The sequence below is a fragment of the Nelumbo lutea genome, chromosome 3 (assembly GCF_056320005.1).
Source record: "Nelumbo lutea isolate HS-2025 chromosome 3, American lotus-T2T, whole genome shotgun sequence".
In the NCBI taxonomy this organism is placed as follows: Eukaryota; Viridiplantae; Streptophyta; class Magnoliopsida; order Proteales; family Nelumbonaceae; genus Nelumbo; species Nelumbo lutea.
Window position 1 is genome coordinate 10983909 of NC_142686.1, and position 18280 is coordinate 11002188.

The window sequence follows — 18280 nt, forward strand, 5'->3', positions numbered from 1 at the left end:
TCTCATTTGTTGTTATTTTGGTTGGATGGTTGTTTTTTGTTTTATTTAAGTAATAATATCACGTAGGGAAAGGCTTAACTATTTGGAGTGGGCTGTTTTGAAGCTTTATCTGCATGACACGTTAGTATGGGTGTGGGGTAATTGTGTAAATTATAATCAATATTTTTTTAACTAAAAAAGATTAATAATAAACTAATTGGGCTAACGTGTCATGTAAGAGAAGCTTCAAAAACAGCGCAGGCTGTTTGTTACACACAACCAAGCTTTTATTATATCATGTATTCATCTTTGTATTAGGTATGTTTAGACCTATTCATGGCCGGGTAGCCCGATGGGCGGCCCAAAACGATAAAGGCTCAGTTTGGAAGGAATACAAATGCAAATATGTAGAATATAAAATCTTGTATTTTGTATTATTTTTTATGTATTTGTATTGGTATTCTTTTCAAATTGAGCCAAAATGACAAAATTTTTTATTTTCATTTCACAAGAGTTTAAACTCCCCCTCCCTGTATTCATTTTGAACCCTAACACCTCCAACAGTAGTAGCTCACCGGCACCCCTGTGAACGATGAAGCCATTGGCAGCGAGAGACAATTCCGGTGGCGGTATCAGAAATCGGAAAACTGGGATTTGCTGGGGTAATCAGAATTCCACTAGGAAAACTAGTACAATTAAGGAATGGTAATGCTGTTTTGTTTTGTCATGGCACTAATACACAAATTAAGATGAAGTTACAGTTTTCAGAGATTGATATAGTAGAAAGAGATGGAGAAAGGATGGGTAGATGAGAAACAAAGAACAGGCTTACTAGAAGGAGAAGAGAGAAATGTTTCTGAGAAGCCATGGAAGGTGATGAAAGCTTCTGGAGAAAGAAAATATAATTGCGTTGAAAGAAAGAGGAAGAGAAGAAACAAGTTCAAGTTCAGAGCTTTGATTGTGTCTTTCTCTTCTTTTGGATTTTAAGGGTGTGTTCAAATCTTCCATCTAACACAAGTTTTCAAGAGTTACCTTTGACTGCCGCTGTGAGCTGCTCTGACCTATTAAAAATAGAAAGGAAAAAAAGAACATTGGTTTGTGGGCAGAAGAAGAAGACGTACAAACTAGAGGTCGGACGATTTGTCTCTCGCCACCGGTGGTTTCGTCGTTCATGGGGGCACCAGTATGCAGTGAAGGCACCAGTGAGCTGAGGGTGCTAGGGTTCGATATGAGTATAGAGAGGGGGAGTTCAAATTCGTGTGAAATGAAAATGAAAAATTGTCTTTTTGTGTCCGATTGAACTGGCAATCGACATGGTCAAACGTGATTGGTGGGTGCACTCGTCCAATGCACACAACGTGGACTCGTGTCAAACCACTCTTTCAAAAGTGAGGGTAGTTAAATAAAAAACAACTAAGTAACTGTTTCTCATTTCTATAACAATAAAACTCAATTTAATCTCTTAAATTAAATAATAAAAATGGTGTTAAACAAAAATGATCAGCATTCATGAGTAAAAAGGTGACAAGTGGCTTCCTGTTTAATTTTTTAGGAAAGAGTATTTCAAAAGTGATTTGTTCTCATTTTTAAATACAATTCAAATCACTCTAAAAATGTTGAAAATGATTTAACTCTACTTTCGATTAGAAGTCTTGAAGCTTAACCACGTGTCAAACCACTATTTCAAAAGTGTGAATAGTTAAATAAATAATTGTTATTCATCTCTATAGAAATAAAACTTAATTAAATCTCTTAAATTAAATAATAAAAAATGGATGCTAAATAAAAATGTTCAGAAATACATAACCACCTACACTGGATGAACAAACGAATAGAGGCAGTTGGTTAAGGCGGTAGGCGGTGACACAGAGTCACCACGAAGTTGGTTCTTGATTGAGCCTGTGGCGGAGAAACAGCGGCGACTCGTCAAGTACAGCTCATCCCATCTCATGTATGAATTGGAATTTTGGAAAAGGATCACATAATAGATAATACATTTCCATGACATTCACCTCTCAACTCATCCCCCACCCACCAGTCCACCACTAGGCAGTAGGCACAAACCAAAGGGAACGGGTAACAACCAACCATCATCAAATTCTCCCCCACCCTACGCCCTACGCAATTCACAAGTCACAACCCAGAGATGATTGTCTCCAACTCCAACCACTAACTTTTTTGTACTTTGTGACTACATTCAATTTATTATTCTACTTTGTCCTGCGCTGTCCACGTTAGTCCATATAAACTTCATCAATCATTATAGTGCTGAAGCCTGAAAGGCATGGCTGTATGTGGAGAGAGTTGAGAGCCTGTGTCGAAATGGAGTAAACCCCGTAACAACTAACTAACAAGGGCCCGTTCTACGGCTTTTAAACAAAATTGAATTGATAGACGAATGCTACTACCGAGTACCGACCAAAAAGTCAAGTATTCAGGAAAAATGGCGGCAATAGAGTAACCCTGGAGCCTGGACTGGACTTCATTTTAAAAACAGGAAAATACCTGGAGAGAAATACAACAGAGGCAGAGCTTCCTCCTTCCTGCCACCTGACGACCCAACCTCATATTACGGCCTTTCTCCTCTTCCCATGATTTCTCACCATCGACCATCCACGAACAATTTCAGATCATTTTCTTTTCCTTCTAGCATTAAATATACATCCGAATAGTAAGCGAACAGAAAATACAAAAGAAAAACCCCAACTCTTTTTCATTTCAATCTTCTTTATATCAGAAGCATCAATGCGGCAGAATTTTAACTTCTCAAAAAGCATATATCTATCATCTATGTCATGCATCACTACCAATTTCACTTTCACACCCCTCATGCTTTACTCCGCTCCTGCATCCAACAGATGCGGAGACAAATTCTATACCACAGCACCCTCTGTATAGATTGGTTTCTTGCTATAACAGCTACAAAGAAATACCATATGCGGCTCTTGCCTTTTGTTTGTTTTTGGGATCAATTTAACCAACAAAAACCTGCAGACAATTACACTCATTGGGGATTCTGACCAAAAAGGATAATAGGTACTTCGATTGTCAATACTCCGTAAGCAAGATGGTAACTCCATGTATCTCCACCTTATTTCTGCCTCCTCACTTAAGATCTTCAGACATTGCTGAAGGTATGCAGTGGGTCGTCACAATATCTAGTGTTGCTGCCTTGGCAATCTTTGTCTGTAGAACCACTAGCTACAGCCAGACACGACAGATTTTAAGTAAACTACATTCAGACATCAACAACTCTTAATTATGAAAAACATGTGTAGGGGCTAGGAAGCAACCTGTTGGTACTCCAGTTCAAACTTCAAAAACTCATCATCACAGTTTTCAACCATGCTTGCTAAGCTCTTCAGATTCTTGACAGGTTTGCCATTAAAAGCAAGAACCTAGAGAGCAGAAAAAACAGGGACTTCGGTAACTGATGGATTAAACGTAACAAGCTACACAAAATTACCTCTATTTTCTACATGTCTATTCTGACCTGAGTATTGACAATGTCCTCGTAACCAATATTGATATCAGCTACAAGCACCTGCGACATATTTGTCAAGGAAAATCATTTCATGTGGTCCAGGATCAGCAAATTACTTCCACAACTACATGTCACGGACAAAAAACAATTAACAACTGCAAAAAAACAGATAAATAAATAAATCAATAAATAATACACAAAAACAGACAAACCTGAGAAACCACCACAAGCTGTTCATCTTCTGATTGTGCCATTGCATGCAAATGCTTGTCCAATAGTTTGACTGGTGCATCATATTCATAATCCTTTCCATACTGGTGATAGGAGTATTCAAAGAAAAAAAAAAAAAAAAAAGAGTTGGGACTTTAAATACATTCAGGAAAAACCAATAATAGTGCAGCAACATTTTCCCATATGAAATATGAGCCAGGATACAAAATAATCTTCAGTAATTCATCATGCGTACACGTTAAAAAAATGATTGCTGTTTAACCGTTAAGAAAATGTTATGAGGCATGAAGTAACTATCAAGTACTAAAATATTTTTTGTTTTGAAAAAGGTAATGTAATTTTATTAAGAAACAGATTACAAAGTGCCTTTTTCAGGAGCAACAGACCCAGATCAGGGGCCTAGGTACAGAATTACAACTCAAATAAACTACAATATCCCAGTTGCAACTCAAATATACTATCAAGTATTAAAATATCAATATGCCTGATAAGCAAAGGTGGGGGTATTGGTGTGTATCAATATGACTGATACTGCATTTTTTTCTTTTTGTTTTTTTTTTTTTTTTACTTTTTCATTTTATAAGATTTATGGGGATGGGATCTATCATCCCAAAGTTTTAAACCTTTTAAAATGTGCATGTACCAGTGTATCTATGCATATCTGGATGCACCGAAATGGATATGATAACGCCTGATACTGGGAGTATTATATCAATATTTTAATCCTTGGTAACTGTGCAAGGATAAAAAAAGTAGAGTGAATGGCCTTCAACCAGCTGCTCTTCAGGTGGCTTAATCCCATCAAACACAGCCAGTAATAGGTTTGCCCAGCCCATTTTTGCAGCCTACAGAATTGGCACCATATTAGCCCTTTATAACCAATGACTAGATTTATACCAGAAAATTAATAAAAAATGACTAGATTTCAAGCAACCATATCAAGGACAAGTTTGAAAGTTTGTGGTGGGCCCCATGGTTGTCAAAAGGAGATCTGTCATCAAATCATGTCTATTTCTTTTCTTTATTTCTTTATTTTTTTATGACAACAAAAATTTACAGGTAAAAAGACACTTGGAACAAGCCCTCAAAGTATCAAACATGTACCAGAGGGCAGCCCTGTAAATCATCTAAGAAGACAGACAGAGAAGCTGGGCATTTTAGGCCTAAAAAAAAACACATTTCTAATCATTCGACCCTAGGCTGTCAGTGACTGTCTATTCAACTAAGAAATCTTGACAGATGTCTAACCTGATAGCCAAATCTCCAGGGTCCTTTGAATCTTGCCCCCATTCTATCGATGGCAATCGAAATCTCCCTCACCAATGAGCACGTCAAATCCTGGACTTATTGACATTTTTTTTTGTAAGAGGACTTACTGACAGTTGGAGTCCCTCACCAATGAGTCTCAATGAATCCTTCAACCTTACAGGTCTAAAATACATAAGGATAACCATCCATCACCATTTCTAAATGCAGCCCAGTTCCTAATGGGAACAAGGTTTCCCCATTGAACACTCATCAAATTAAGTATCGCGGTAATAAGAGTGGAAAATATTCACTTCTTATCCATCTCAACTCCAAAATAGGCAGATCTTATCATGAAAATCCACCATCTAACCATTGCATCTAGCATTATGCCTAACACTAATCAGCTCTAGTAGTCTTCGTAGTGACTTTTATTAGGAATATCTAACCATTTCTTTCCTCCCAAGATTCCCATAAAATAGCAACAAGTAGAGGGCCATGAGGCTGCCATAATATTTCCCAAAGCTCTAAAGGGGGCAGTCATGCCATATCCTAAGCAAGTCAAGGGTTTCCTATATGTCATATCCTAAGCAAGTCAAGGGTTTCCTATATGTCATATCCTAAAAGAGCTTTAACTTTTTATTTTTTAATAATTAACCAGTAACTTTATTGATTGTGAAAAATAATGAATTATTTACAAGCTTCCAAGCAGTCCCATAAGTGGGTAGTTACCACCACCAAACCAAAAACCAAAGTCCAAACCCCAATCCCTTCCCAAAATCACTCACCCCTATTTACTCTTTATTTGGATAGTGCACCCATCGAGTTTGCTGATCTGTATGTCCAAGTATATTCAATTCTCATCCCCTTAGAGCCCTTATCTCCTTAAATGTGTTCAACTAAAGCCACCAACCCGTCATTCTCTTTGAGCCAACCCACTATAATTCCTGAATCCCCTTAAACTAAGAGTCCTTGCCAAACACAATCCCTGAACTACTGCCATCAGTTCTGCCCTTATGGAGCTTCCTCTGACTAAGTCAGTGTTTTAAAAGAGCAATGCACAAAAAAGGCGCAAGGGCCAATTTACACCCGATGCACAAGGCACAAGGCGAGGTGCGCGCCTTTCTGAAGCAAGGCGCAAAATACAAAATACCAAAAAAAAAAAGCTAAGAGATGTCAGAAAATTCAATAAAAAGACAAAAAATTCAAAAGAAAAAGTAAAAATATTAAAAATACTAAACATATTATTAATAAGAAATATAAACTTAAAATTTTAAATTAATGGTTTAAAAACCTATAATCTAAAATTAAAATACATAAACATAACATGTAAAGCATATTTAAATGAAAATTTAAAAATAAAACCAAACATATAAAACATTTTCAAGCATGTAAAGCCCACAATCTCTTTTTTTCCTCAATTACATTACTTCAAGTAGCCAATGCGATGTAAAACATATTACATTCCTGATTCTATGAATCACCTTTGTGCCACGCCCCTCGAGGCAATCCCAAACAAGTCCATGTTAGGGTCTTAAATTCTCAACTCACACAAAAAATAATGATTTTAAAAGTTTAATTGCCTTTTAAGAAGATATTTTATTAAGATGAATGAATAAACAACATTAGCAAACAGAGGGTTCTTGACCTAGCCTAATTGCTAGGTTCAAAAAAAGCAAAAAAGCATACAATTTTCAAAAGGTGCATGCTCGGGCCAAGACGCAAGGTGCAAGGTGCATCAAGCGCATGCCTAGGCGCATTAAGCATGCACCTTCTGAAAGTTCTTCGCCTAGGACCTGGGCAATGCGCCTTGCCTGTATGCCTAGGGCGTGCCTTTTAAATCACATATCTAAGTGTCTATTAGGGGTGGCCACGAGCCGAGCTAGTCATGAGTTGCTCGAGCTCGAATATATATATATATATAATATTGTAATTCTTAATTTTTTTAAATATCAAATAAAAAATAATCTTTAGGTATAATTTTTTTATTTTTATAAAACATTTTTTTCTGAAATCGAGCTTGAGCTTATGAGTATTTGACTCGAGCCGAGCTCAAGCCCAATGCTATTCGGCTCAGCTCGACTCGAATCCACCCCTAGTGTTTATGAATCTTTTGAGTTTTCTAATGAGGAAGAAATCACCCATTGCCAATTTTTATGTCTTCTATTGAAAAGGGTCAAAGATCTTCAAGATCTTGAAAAAATGATTCTTCCTCATCAGAAAACCCCTCGAGGGTCCCACCTCGGCCTCCTCTATTACTTTTACAAAAAAGGACAAGGGACAACAAGGGCCATTACCCAATGTTGGTTCCAACTATCTAGGGCCTTGAGAGGGGTGGACTGGAAAAGACCTAACCTTTGGCCTCCTTTTTGCAAGTTAAAAATCACAGGAATGTTCAAACTAGGTGTTTTTAATCATTTTGAATAAAGAGAGACATTTCAGAATAAAAAAAGAGGAAAGAGTAGAAAGAAGGGAGAAGAGAAAAGAATTGGAAGAACAGATCGTAGCACTTAATAGATTCAGTAACTTCTTTTATACATTAAGATATAAAGACAATATTATATTTGCCCCTCATAAAGCGGCAGTAGTTATAATAACGAAAAAACAAATAAAAAACAGGCCAGCCCATTAAGGCAATTAAAGGAAATCCCATAGCTAAATAATAAACAATGAGGGAAAAGAATAAACATCCCACAAACAGTACAAAAACAAACTTTTCTCTCTTTTCTACATTGCACAAAGTGACCACTCAGACTTTAACCCACATTGTTACACCTGTCAGATTGAGACACTTTTACAAAAACAAAAAAAGACAAAATTGGATAAAAAAATAAGTTCTGCTAATAAAAGGCACTATATCATACTTCTGCTGATTTTAGTAGTTCAACCCCAGCAGAAAGTTTTGGGATATAAAATATAACAGCTTATAAAATGGGGAAAAGCTCATTTCATGTACTGAAGCAACCTATTATTGCAATATAGAACTCAAAATAACACAATTAAAAAAAGTCTAGAATCACACCTCAGAGCGAAGATATGGAACAGATACAGTTGTAAAGACAAATCCAGCAATTATGTAATATGATGGAGGTCTGCCCTTGATATGTGCCGGAATGAGCCGTTTGTAAGTTGCTAGCTTTATGTTGAATTCAAAAATCTCCGAATTGCGGAGTACTTTAACTACAGTATTCTCTCCGGTATATTTTTGAGAAACCAGGTAACTAAATCCAATACGCTCTCCATGCCTGAATGGAACTGAAAATCACCATGAAAGAAAGTCAGTTGTTTACTAAAAGCAATCTCATGGGTGCCATCTGTTTTTGTTTAAGTGCAACAATAAAAGGAAAACTACATTTATAAACCATAGTTCTCTGGGGGGAAAAAGAAATTCATAAAATGTGTATAAAATGAAAATGGGGAGTCAATGCTCGCGAAGAGAAAACTAAGTAAACGTTAATTACATCTTTTCCTCTTCTTGGGGGAACTAAGCTTCATACTTTGCGAAAGTGAGAAAACCAGGCTATTGCAACCTAGTATGTCAATATGTCACTCAGGATGGTTCTTTTGACTTTAGAGTCTTTAGAAATGCAAAAAAGAAAAGGTGCATAAAAATGAAACGGGAGATGGGGTGAAAGGGGCAGAAGATTGAGTGCTATCCATTCCATTCTTGATGATTATACTCGCTGAACCATAATCTAATTTTGATTTGTCACTTCCTGTCTTCAACTCTCCTTTCCTCTGAATCATCCATGCCTTCCCACTGGTTGTTCCTCTTAATCTGATACAAATTGTCCTCTTTGAAAGCTTCAACCCTCCTTTTTATGATAAATGCTTCATCTCTCCCTTCAATGCAAACAAATCTCAACAACATCCCTTGCAATGAGTCAATGTCCACAATGGCCAATAAGCTTTCAACACAGCACATTAACTGAGTTCCTTCATATCATATGTATTTCGTATCTCCCAATAGATGGTACAGAAAAACCTTGAATCCTCAAGACATGTCACCCTTCAAGAATGTTATGAAAGAAAGCCAAAGGAATTGTCCTTTTCAACTCAAAGCCAATAAATCCAACTAATAGTCCTTAAGATAGAGGGTGGATTTCACAAATTTTATGCACAAAAATTAAGAAAAGAAATTCTACACGAGCAATAAAGTTAGAACTGAATTTTTGTGCAACTCTATATGGAGTGCAATTTTCAACCAATGCAAGACTATGAAATCTGATTAAAAACAATAAAGATCAACTAAAATCTTGTAATTCCCAGTTTCTAGATCTTGGAGCATCCCAATAACACTCCAAGCTGCAGTCAGCAAAAATCCATGGCACTTAGTACTCAAAACCAGATGCCATGAGAAAGAGAACAAGAAACAAGGACTCCATACTATGATTTTTCTTATTTTTACTTTGCTTTTAAATTATTCATTCACTCCACACTACGATTTTCTTATTTTTGTTATGTTTTTAATTATTTATTTACTTTTATGATTGTTTACCACCATGTCTGCATGCCATATTTTTGGATGTTGACATGCTAGAAACCTGTGAAAACCTGAACACTTCACACCGATTCCAACTCCCAAGTACCAAGGTAACACTGCATAATGCACAAGAAAATATAGCTCCACAAAGAAGCATGACAGAACTTCAATATGTTCACAAGACCCTATAATTTTCAAGGTACACTTTCCAGAATCAGATTTATGCCATTCAATTGACAAAAAGGAACAACTATATACTCCCAAGTACCAAGGTAACACTGCATAATGCATAAGGAAATATAGCTCAACAAAGAAGCATGACAGAACTTCAATATGTTCACAAGACCCTATAATTTTCAAGGCACACTTTCCAGAATCAGATTTATGGCATTCAATTGACAAAAAGGAACAACTATATAACTAAGGCATATGGCTATCAAAAAAAGCTTAGTTCTAAACTTCTACTATTGACAACTAAAACATTAAATAGATAATATTATAATGACCTAAGCTGGTACACATTATGCAAGAAAGAGAAATGTGGGTGGGGTGGGGTGGGGGGAGGACCTGTAATGAAACCACAAATCAACACACAAGAAACAGTATATGGCAAAATGATAATAAACTGGAAGATAAATAATACAAATGAACCTTTTTATCAATAAATAATACAAATGAACCTTACACAGTCATAGGAATAGCCACCTGTTCCATCATTAGCAATATCAATTCCATCAAAGCTGAGAAGAATGTCAGATGGCTTCAGAACTTGAGATTCTGGAGCAGTGGGCTCAACTCTTCTAATGCGAACACCCTTCTGATCAGATGTCATGCCCATCGCCATGCGCAAATCTGGATTTTCCATCTTTTGCCACTCAACACCAAGAGTAGGGAACCCTGGAAAGTAGAACACAATCTAATGTTTTAAGAAGAAGAGGGAACAAAAGAATGTGTTTGTCCATTGTCACCTTAAGATTGTAACAAATGGGTAGAAATAGAACAAGATAATCTTGAGGTATATAAAAATCTTTACATAAATCAGACAAAGATAAATAATATGGATGTTGAAAAAAAAATACCTGTGTATTCTTTGTTCCTCTCATAGTCTATAATGAAATGCATAATGACAGGTGTAGGTATGACATAACCTATATTCTCCACATCTTCATGCTTAAGGGACTGAAATGCAATTCCTACACAATTCCCTTTATCATTAAAAGCAGGACCACCAGAATTTCCCGAGTTAATAGCTGCATCTATCTGCAAAAGTCAGAGATGAGATGCATCAGGACATCTAGCCAAGTACCAATAGGCGGAATTAGGTTTTAACAATGAAAAGGAAGAAGGTCAACTCATAACCTGTAAACCCAGAAGCTCAGTGGACCCATGGACATATGACAGGATTTCCATGCGTGACACCACGCCACTTGTCACAGAAATTGTGTCTCCGCCAATTGGGTAGCCCACAACAGTTACAGCATCTTGGAGTGCAGGCAAGGAACCAAATTCTACCGGTGAAACTCCCTCCCAGAACTCATCATCATTAACAGTTAGCATCGCTGCAGCATTGCAGAACAATAAAGTAATGAAGGAGGTCTTCATGGAAAAGCAAACACTTAATTAAAACACTTTATTCAAAAGAAGTAAAATCGGTTACTCAAAAAGTTCTACAGAACATTTCTTATTTTTTGATAGCTGTAACAAGCTTAAGGAAGTTCATCATAAAAAAAAAAAATCAAATCAAATCAAATCAAAAGGCATCCCTCTTTGCATCAGTAATGCCAACTGGACAATTAGTAATTATATGATAATAATATTGTTCTTAGAGTGTAGGAAATAGTGGAAAGCATGGGAGTTGAAATTGCACATTGGGTAAAAACAATAGAAGCCTTTCAAGTGTTTTTGGTGGATGACATGATAAGAGCTTGGACATTTAGTAATTATATGATATGAAAAATACTGTTCTTAAGAGTATGGGAAATAGTGGAAAGTATAATGATGGAGTGGAAGCCTCCAGTTAACAATAGCGTGAAGCTGAAATTTGTTGGGAACTCTCTACGTAATTGAGGCCCGGCAGGAATTGAGGATGTCCTCAGGAATGCAGATGGTAAGGCCGTGGCAATGTATTCAGGCCCAATTGGTGTTGGAGTTTCTTTCAAAGATGAAATACGAGCACTGCTACAAGGTCTAAGGATATCTAAGCAGCGAGGGTTACAACAGGTGGAGGGGGAGGGGGAGTGTCAAAGTTAGTCATTTCCTGGACAAAAAGTAAGAATTCAATTGATATGGGCATATGGGCGAGCTCTAAGGGGAATTGATTATTTAAATAAGCAATTGGAAGCTACCTTTAAATGGATTAAGAAGACTACAAATGGGATGGCAGATTATTTGGCTAAGCAAGGGGATCATAGGCAACAAACGTTTTGGGCTGAATTGTAATTGGCATAAATCTGTAACTAAAAGAGTAGTTAGGAATTACCTTCCTAAATCTGAAACGAACTCGTAACGGTTTCTTATTTAATAAAATTTCTCTGTCATTGATCAAAAAAACCACTGTTCCCAGAATATTTTCATTTTTATTCGACTTCAATCCAGAAATAATGTTTACGAAGTTGTAAAAAACCTAAGTAGGGAAAACATGTAAAACCGTGAATGAGCGATGATGATTACCGATATCACACTCAGTCCCGATAGCAAGCACTGTCGCCAAATACTTGGTATCAGAACCACGTTTCTTAAGCTTCACCTGGGTATGATGCTCTACAGAGTGTGCATTTGTCAATACCCTCCGTCCACCAATTATGAACCCACTACTACTCGAACTATACTGTCTCTTCCGCTGCCACGGCAATGAGAAATTGGGCTCCGTGTGAACACAAAACACCTTAACAACCGCATCCATGGAAGGCACAACCTTCACTACATTTTCCCACCTTGGAGGTGGCTCAACAACCGAACTATGCCTCGCAATATCGCCGGCGACGGATACAGCAAGCACACACTCTCCATTGCTTTCGACTACCCGAGAAATGTTTCGCACCGGAGAAGCGACGGCACTGGTATCGGCTTTATCGGCATGCTTTGCAACCTTGCAAGGTCGACCACGCCCCGTAGAGGCAACGGGGGAATCGTCCTCAGCAATTTCAACATTGCTGACGGAGAAAACGTCGTCAATGGCGGGCGAGGAAGTGGTCTCGGTATTGTTCATTTGGAAATCCATAGTATCGGCCACTGGGTTCTTGGGTTTTCGACCCCGTCTCCTCTTCTGGTCTCCTATCTGACATTAGGGCTTTTTCTTTTGTTCTTCTGCAACAGAGAACTCTCAGAGTCTCTCTTCTCTTTTTCCCTTTCGACGTTTTTTTCTATAACAGAAAAAGTGAAATTCAAATGAAGAAAGCCAGAGAGGACGTTTTGTAGAGAGAGAGATTGGGGGAGATGTATTGAGATGCGTTAGATTATTGAAAAATGAAGCCGGCAAATAGAAGAAATTAAATAAGAAATGATCATAAAACCAACTCTAAATGGGAAGTCATGTCTGATCAACATACTTACAATTTAAAAGCGAGTCGAGTTCATTTATTAAAAAGATCGCTCGAACATACGAAGCTTACAATTTTCTCTCGATTCTTTTCTGTGGTTTTGACGAGACAATAGAAAGTAGGGAGAGAATAGACAGAGCAAGGGGGGAAGGGAAGGGGTCACGACGCCCCGCCCTCATGTCGACACAGATCGAATATATATGTCTGTTTGATGTCCCGTGCGTTGGTGCAAAAGGCAGGGGACCCACTCGATTTGCCACGTGGAAAAATCGTATAGCCTAAGATCGATCAGGACCTCCGCCACTCGGTGAGGATTCAAGGTTGGGGACTCACTTGATTTGCCACGTGTCCATTTAATCCAGCGGCAACGCCGCGAATGGTGCACCTTTTCGTCACATCATCCGTATTCAGTTGTCAAGTTCTGAATTCGCATCTGCGCCTCACTGAGCGCGACCCACATACATCCATACCGTGCAATGGGAGCATTTACCGACAAATATGAGAGATGTGGATGTGGGGCGCGCTGTGTGAGGCGCATATGTGAATTCCAAGTTGCCATGGGGAATCTTGAATTTGATGGAACAACGACTGGGGAGTGAGGACGGAAACCAAAATGGTGATAGCCAATGGTGTGCGTCGGAGTACACATCACATCCAACCAGAATAGAATGCGCCCCAAAAACGTTCCACTCCCACAGCACATTTCAATCTTGAATTGGGAACACCTTCTTAAGACGATATGTGTCATTTTGGAGTTTCAACTGGTTCAATCATTACGACAAAATGTATCATCGACATTAAAAAGAAGAAAGCTTGATAATCTCCATTCTCTCCCAAAACAAATAAATTGAGATGTGTATGGGGGTGTTTTTGGGGCGCATTCTGTGGGGGTAGATGTGAATCCCTCAATAGGTGAACGTAGACGTGTTTTTGTGGTATCAGTTTTTCTATTTTTCCAAACTGAAACCAAACTGCTATTATAAATATATGTATAATATTATATTATAAATAATATATAATATATTTATAAATAGATTATTATAAATTTAATATATGTATATATTTATATATAATGAATATATAGTTATTATAATATATAGAAAATATGTGATATATATTAAAAATATATATAAAATATACATATAAATATATATACCGACTGCTTTGGTTAATTGCTGGTTTTTTTGTAGGTTAACCGAAAGCCGAACCAATCCTTCGGTTTTTCAAAAATTACAAATTTGGTTAATCGCATTTTGCAGTTTGGTTTTCTCGGTTCGGTTCGGTTTGGTTAACCGTGCTTAGCCTAAAAACGCTCTTGACAGCCTATACTGTAGAAAAACATTTTTTGAATGCTTCAAGCATATTTCATTCATTCAAGAAATTGATACGTAGAATTCCCAACAAAGCCAATCAAAAAATCCATATTCAATTTCTCATGAAGAACAAAATATAAAAATGGATAAAGGTGAACTAAAAGAATTTCTATGACCAAACAAACGTGAATTAAAATCACCAACAGAAGTAGACAAGCACATCTCCAATACACCACAAATGGTGAGTAAAACTAATAAAAAAGGTTTCCAAAAGAGATTGTAACTGACAAGTGAGGTCTCAAATCCGCAAAAGACAACAAAGCCCCACACATTACAACCGCTACCCAAGACTATAAATGCCTTCGCCAGAGAACTGCAAATAGAACTGGCCACGAACTGGATCTGCCAAAGAATCGTGAACTGACTCAATCATGAATGGCAACATCCACCAGGGGCGATTATTCAATAAAAGATCTAAGAAAAGTAACCCCATGTCAAAACACCTGTAGAAAGAAAAAAACAAAACACAAAAAAGAGGCAAAAAAGAACAGGGAGAAGAGAGAACAATGAAAACAGAGAAAAAGAAAAAGAACAATGAGAAAACAAAGGAATGATGATAAAGAATAGTGAAAGGCGAAAAAATAACAAAGGAATGATCAAAATGAAAAAGGCGACAAAATAACAGTGAGAATGAACATAGGCAAAAACGAACAATCTCTATTATTGAGAACATTTTTGGAAATATCACATTACCATAGAAAATCTTTGACGTTGGAGGCCAACCGTCTCTATTATTGAGAACATTTTTGCAAATGTCACCTTACCATATAGTAGGCTAAAATAGTAATTACTCCCTATTTCTTTTTAACCATAAACATAAACATACGCATGAATCAATTAACTTATCCACCATTAAAACGCTCTCAAAACTTCCTATGGCCAACAGCCAAATTATGCTAACCACATGTTTCTTTTTTTCTTTGCCATATAATAGATTCAAAGGAGACTTGTTATAACTCGTAACATCATAAAATTCGATGATCTTCCATCCACGGTTGTCAAATTACACTACCATGGCAATTGGATTAATAGAAGCCGCTAATAATTAGATCTAGAAGGGAGAACCATACGATAGTATTCCTTTGGGGGCAAGATCGGAAGATCTATCTTTTGAAAAACTATAGTTGTTGGGGGCCAATAGCCTATGCTGTTGAGAGAATTTCTGGAATTTCCACATTACCATGAGAATGGGTAAATTAGTAATTACATCTTAATTTATTTTGACTAAAAACCAAAACATAGGTGTGAATAGGTGAACTACCCAGAAGGTGCCCAGCCTAGAAACTGTCTCAATAGCCTATGTTATTGAATTCCATTGTAAACCTATAAACATTTAAAATGTCAAAAACCCCTACTCTGTACATTAATGCCCGTGTGAATTGATATCAATTCCAAGCTAGCACTTACCCCAACTGTACTTTGGGTCTAAAATTTCTGGCCCTAGACTGAACCATCATTATCTCTTTTATTTTATTTGTATTGTTAAATTGTTTGGCAATTAAACAAATATATACAAAATACATAATTTTGCACTCTACATATTTGTATTTGTACTCCTTTCAAACTAAGCCTTAAGGGTAAATTGTTGAATTCTCTCCAGTATTTAGTTGTTGAAACTTCCTATGAAGTTAAATTAATGTTTTCGAACTGCCATTTACTCAAATGGTTGGACCGTTTTATCTTGGGAATTGTCCACGCAACCGATTTTGTTTTACCCCAAATCAGGTCCCTAGCCAAAAACGTTGAATTGTCTGCTCAAATAGACCATCCGTTCGAACTGAACGATTGAACTGCTAATTTGAAAACCGGTGGCTAAAACGGATTCAATTCGATTCCAGGTTGGTTTTAAAAACATTGAGTTAAACTGAAATCACTTCTCCTGAACTTTCTATCATAGTTTCAAGTAGACCCCTTATGGTATAATTTTTTTAAAAAACATAAAATGTCCAAAATACCCATGCAATTACTTTTGACAAAGAATGTTCATTTTCCAATTTTTCTCTTCATATGAATCACTACCTCAACCCTTCCACCCTCTTTTATTGATTTATTTTTCAAAGTTGCCTTTCATATCAATCACTCAAAGGTAAAGCTGCAACTTGTTTTCTATTGTTCATAAGGTTTATATATTTTTTTTTAATAGATACTAGTCTCAATAGTAAATGTATGGGTATTTTAGACATTTTCTTGCCTGTTCTTTTTGAATACTCTATCACATGAGGTCTACTTGCAACTATATTAAAAAGTTCAGGGAGGTGATTACAATTACTAAACATTAGGGGGATTTCAACAATGGTCACAAACTTGAAGGGAGACTTTGCTGAAATGATATCCAAAAACATTTAACCAATCAACTGGAATCATAAATGTGATAACAAATGAGGTGTTATTTATCAAAATTCATGGATGGGTTTTGATTGATCAAAACTCTTTCCATACCCTATCCTTTATGCATCATAGATTTTCCCTTAAGATATCTCTAAAATTTGAAATCCTATTTAAATTACCCTTACACTTTTCAAAATATGGCATATTCTACTTTTACCAATATTCTGTTAATTGTCCGTCACATTCCATTTACATGTTATATTACATGACATTTTTAATTTGTTTGAAAACCCAATTTGGCCCTTACCACAGATTTTACCCATACCAGAGGTTTATCCCTAAAATTTCCCAAGAGACCCATTTCAAAAGTCACAATGAAATGGTTCCATGCAAATATCAGATAAATAGGATGATGAATTTGTTGCAGGAAAATGAGATTTCTTGGTCTGAACTCTGAAATTTTTCCATGAAGTAACCGCCCGGTATAAAAAACGAAAACAACTTCTATCTACGAAAGCATATGAACCTACTGGTATCTCATTGGGCAATGAGGTGGATTCCTCTAAAACCACCATCTTTTTGTCTTTTCTCCTAAAGCTTGTACCCACCACCTCAAAATTGAGAGTTCATGGTTTTGGCTTGGGAGGAGCTTCCGTTGGGTGGTAAGTGATATTTTGAAATTTTGAAGAGACAAAATAGTATTTTGCCTAATTTAATATGGCACGTAATGGATTTTCAGATGTTAATGGGTATTTAAGTAGGGTTTCAAAGTTTAGGGGTACTCTAATTAATTGTCAAATAATTGAGGGGTACTTTAAGTAACTAACCCCCTAGAAATTAATAGGGATTTGGGAGGATATATTTGGACTTCACTTGCACATTCCGCCCAATGGGTCTAGTCCAACCTAATCCAAGACCCACAATCCAGGTCCAATCCAAGTTTAGCCCCGCCCCACGGCCCCAGTCCCAATAGCTACTACCATAGCACTAACTACTGCAGTTATTTTGCCATTGTTACAGCAATCCAAAATTATATATATCATCGATCATCCAAGCTTCGTCTCAATTATATGGGATCAGTTACATAAATTCTTTACCATTTCATTTTGTTTAGTGCTATATTCATTATGAACCAAGTAACATTGGAAAATTAAAAAAGAACACACAAAATGAAAAAGAAAGTTGGGTTTGGTTTGATAGAGAATAAAATAGATATAAGAAGTTAAAGGAAATTCAGAAAAATTGTTAAAGGACTTTCTCTCTCAATTTTCTATTTATCTATTTTATATCAAACCAGACGTTGCCTAAAGAATCTAGCCAAGTGAGCCCTTTCCGATCTCTAAAAATATGAAAACTAAGTTTAATTTGTTGAATCTGTAGCATAAAACGGAAATTCTCCAAGTTTTTTCTAGAAATCCAGCACACAGACCTCGCTATTTTTTCGCCTGAAACTGTAACGTTGCTCTCATGTTGCTTGGTCTTTACTTGTGCCTTTGGACCATCTCACAGTCTCCAATCATTTCACTTTCCTCACCACTGCTTGCTTTATAGCTACCTTTTGCTCAAGTTCTACAACATAAAGTGAGGAGCCAACCTAGCCTTTATGAAAACTCTTTCC

General features: G+C 36.8%; 1 protein-coding gene across 4 annotated transcripts; it reads right to left on the reverse strand.

Moving 5' to 3' along the window:
* Positions 1–1671: 1671 nt before the first annotated feature.
* Positions 1672–13136, reverse strand: LOC148862903 (protease Do-like 9). 4 transcript variants are annotated; one of them, XR_016110561.1, is made up of 10 exons: positions 12975–13136; positions 12093–12784; positions 10782–10981; positions 10502–10682; positions 10128–10319; positions 7962–8194; positions 3676–3777; positions 3473–3587; positions 3273–3377; positions 1672–3180 (listed from the first exon to the last, which is right to left on the reverse strand). XR_016110561.1 is itself a non-coding variant. In XM_088980410.1 (10 exons), the coding sequence occupies exons 2-10, from the start codon at positions 12640–12642 to the stop codon at positions 3138–3140; spliced, it is 1653 nt and encodes a 550-aa protein (XP_088836536.1). In that variant the 5' UTR covers positions 12643–12784; positions 12975–13136; the 3' UTR covers positions 1672–3137. The 4 variants fall into 4 exon arrangements, 2 of the variants coding, with proteins under 2 accessions (XP_088836536.1, XP_088836535.1); XM_088980410.1 differs by having other exon boundaries at positions 1672–3176; positions 3473–3523; XM_088980409.1 differs by having other exon boundaries at positions 3473–3523.
* Positions 13137–18280: the final 5144 nt, after the last annotated feature.

Coding starts and splice junctions, on each gene's coding strand:
- LOC148862903 (XM_088980409.1), bottom strand. CDS start 12,642: ATGGATTTCCAAATGAACAATACCGAGACCACTTCCTCGCCCGCCATT. Junction 10,320..10,501: donor GAGGAACAAAGAATACACAG/GTATTTTTTTTT, acceptor TCTACTTTCCAG/GGTTCCCTACTCTTGGTGTT. Junction 3,778..7,961: donor TTCCATATCTTCGCTCTGAG/GTGTGATTCTAG, acceptor TCCTATCACCAG/TATGGAAAGGATTATGAATA.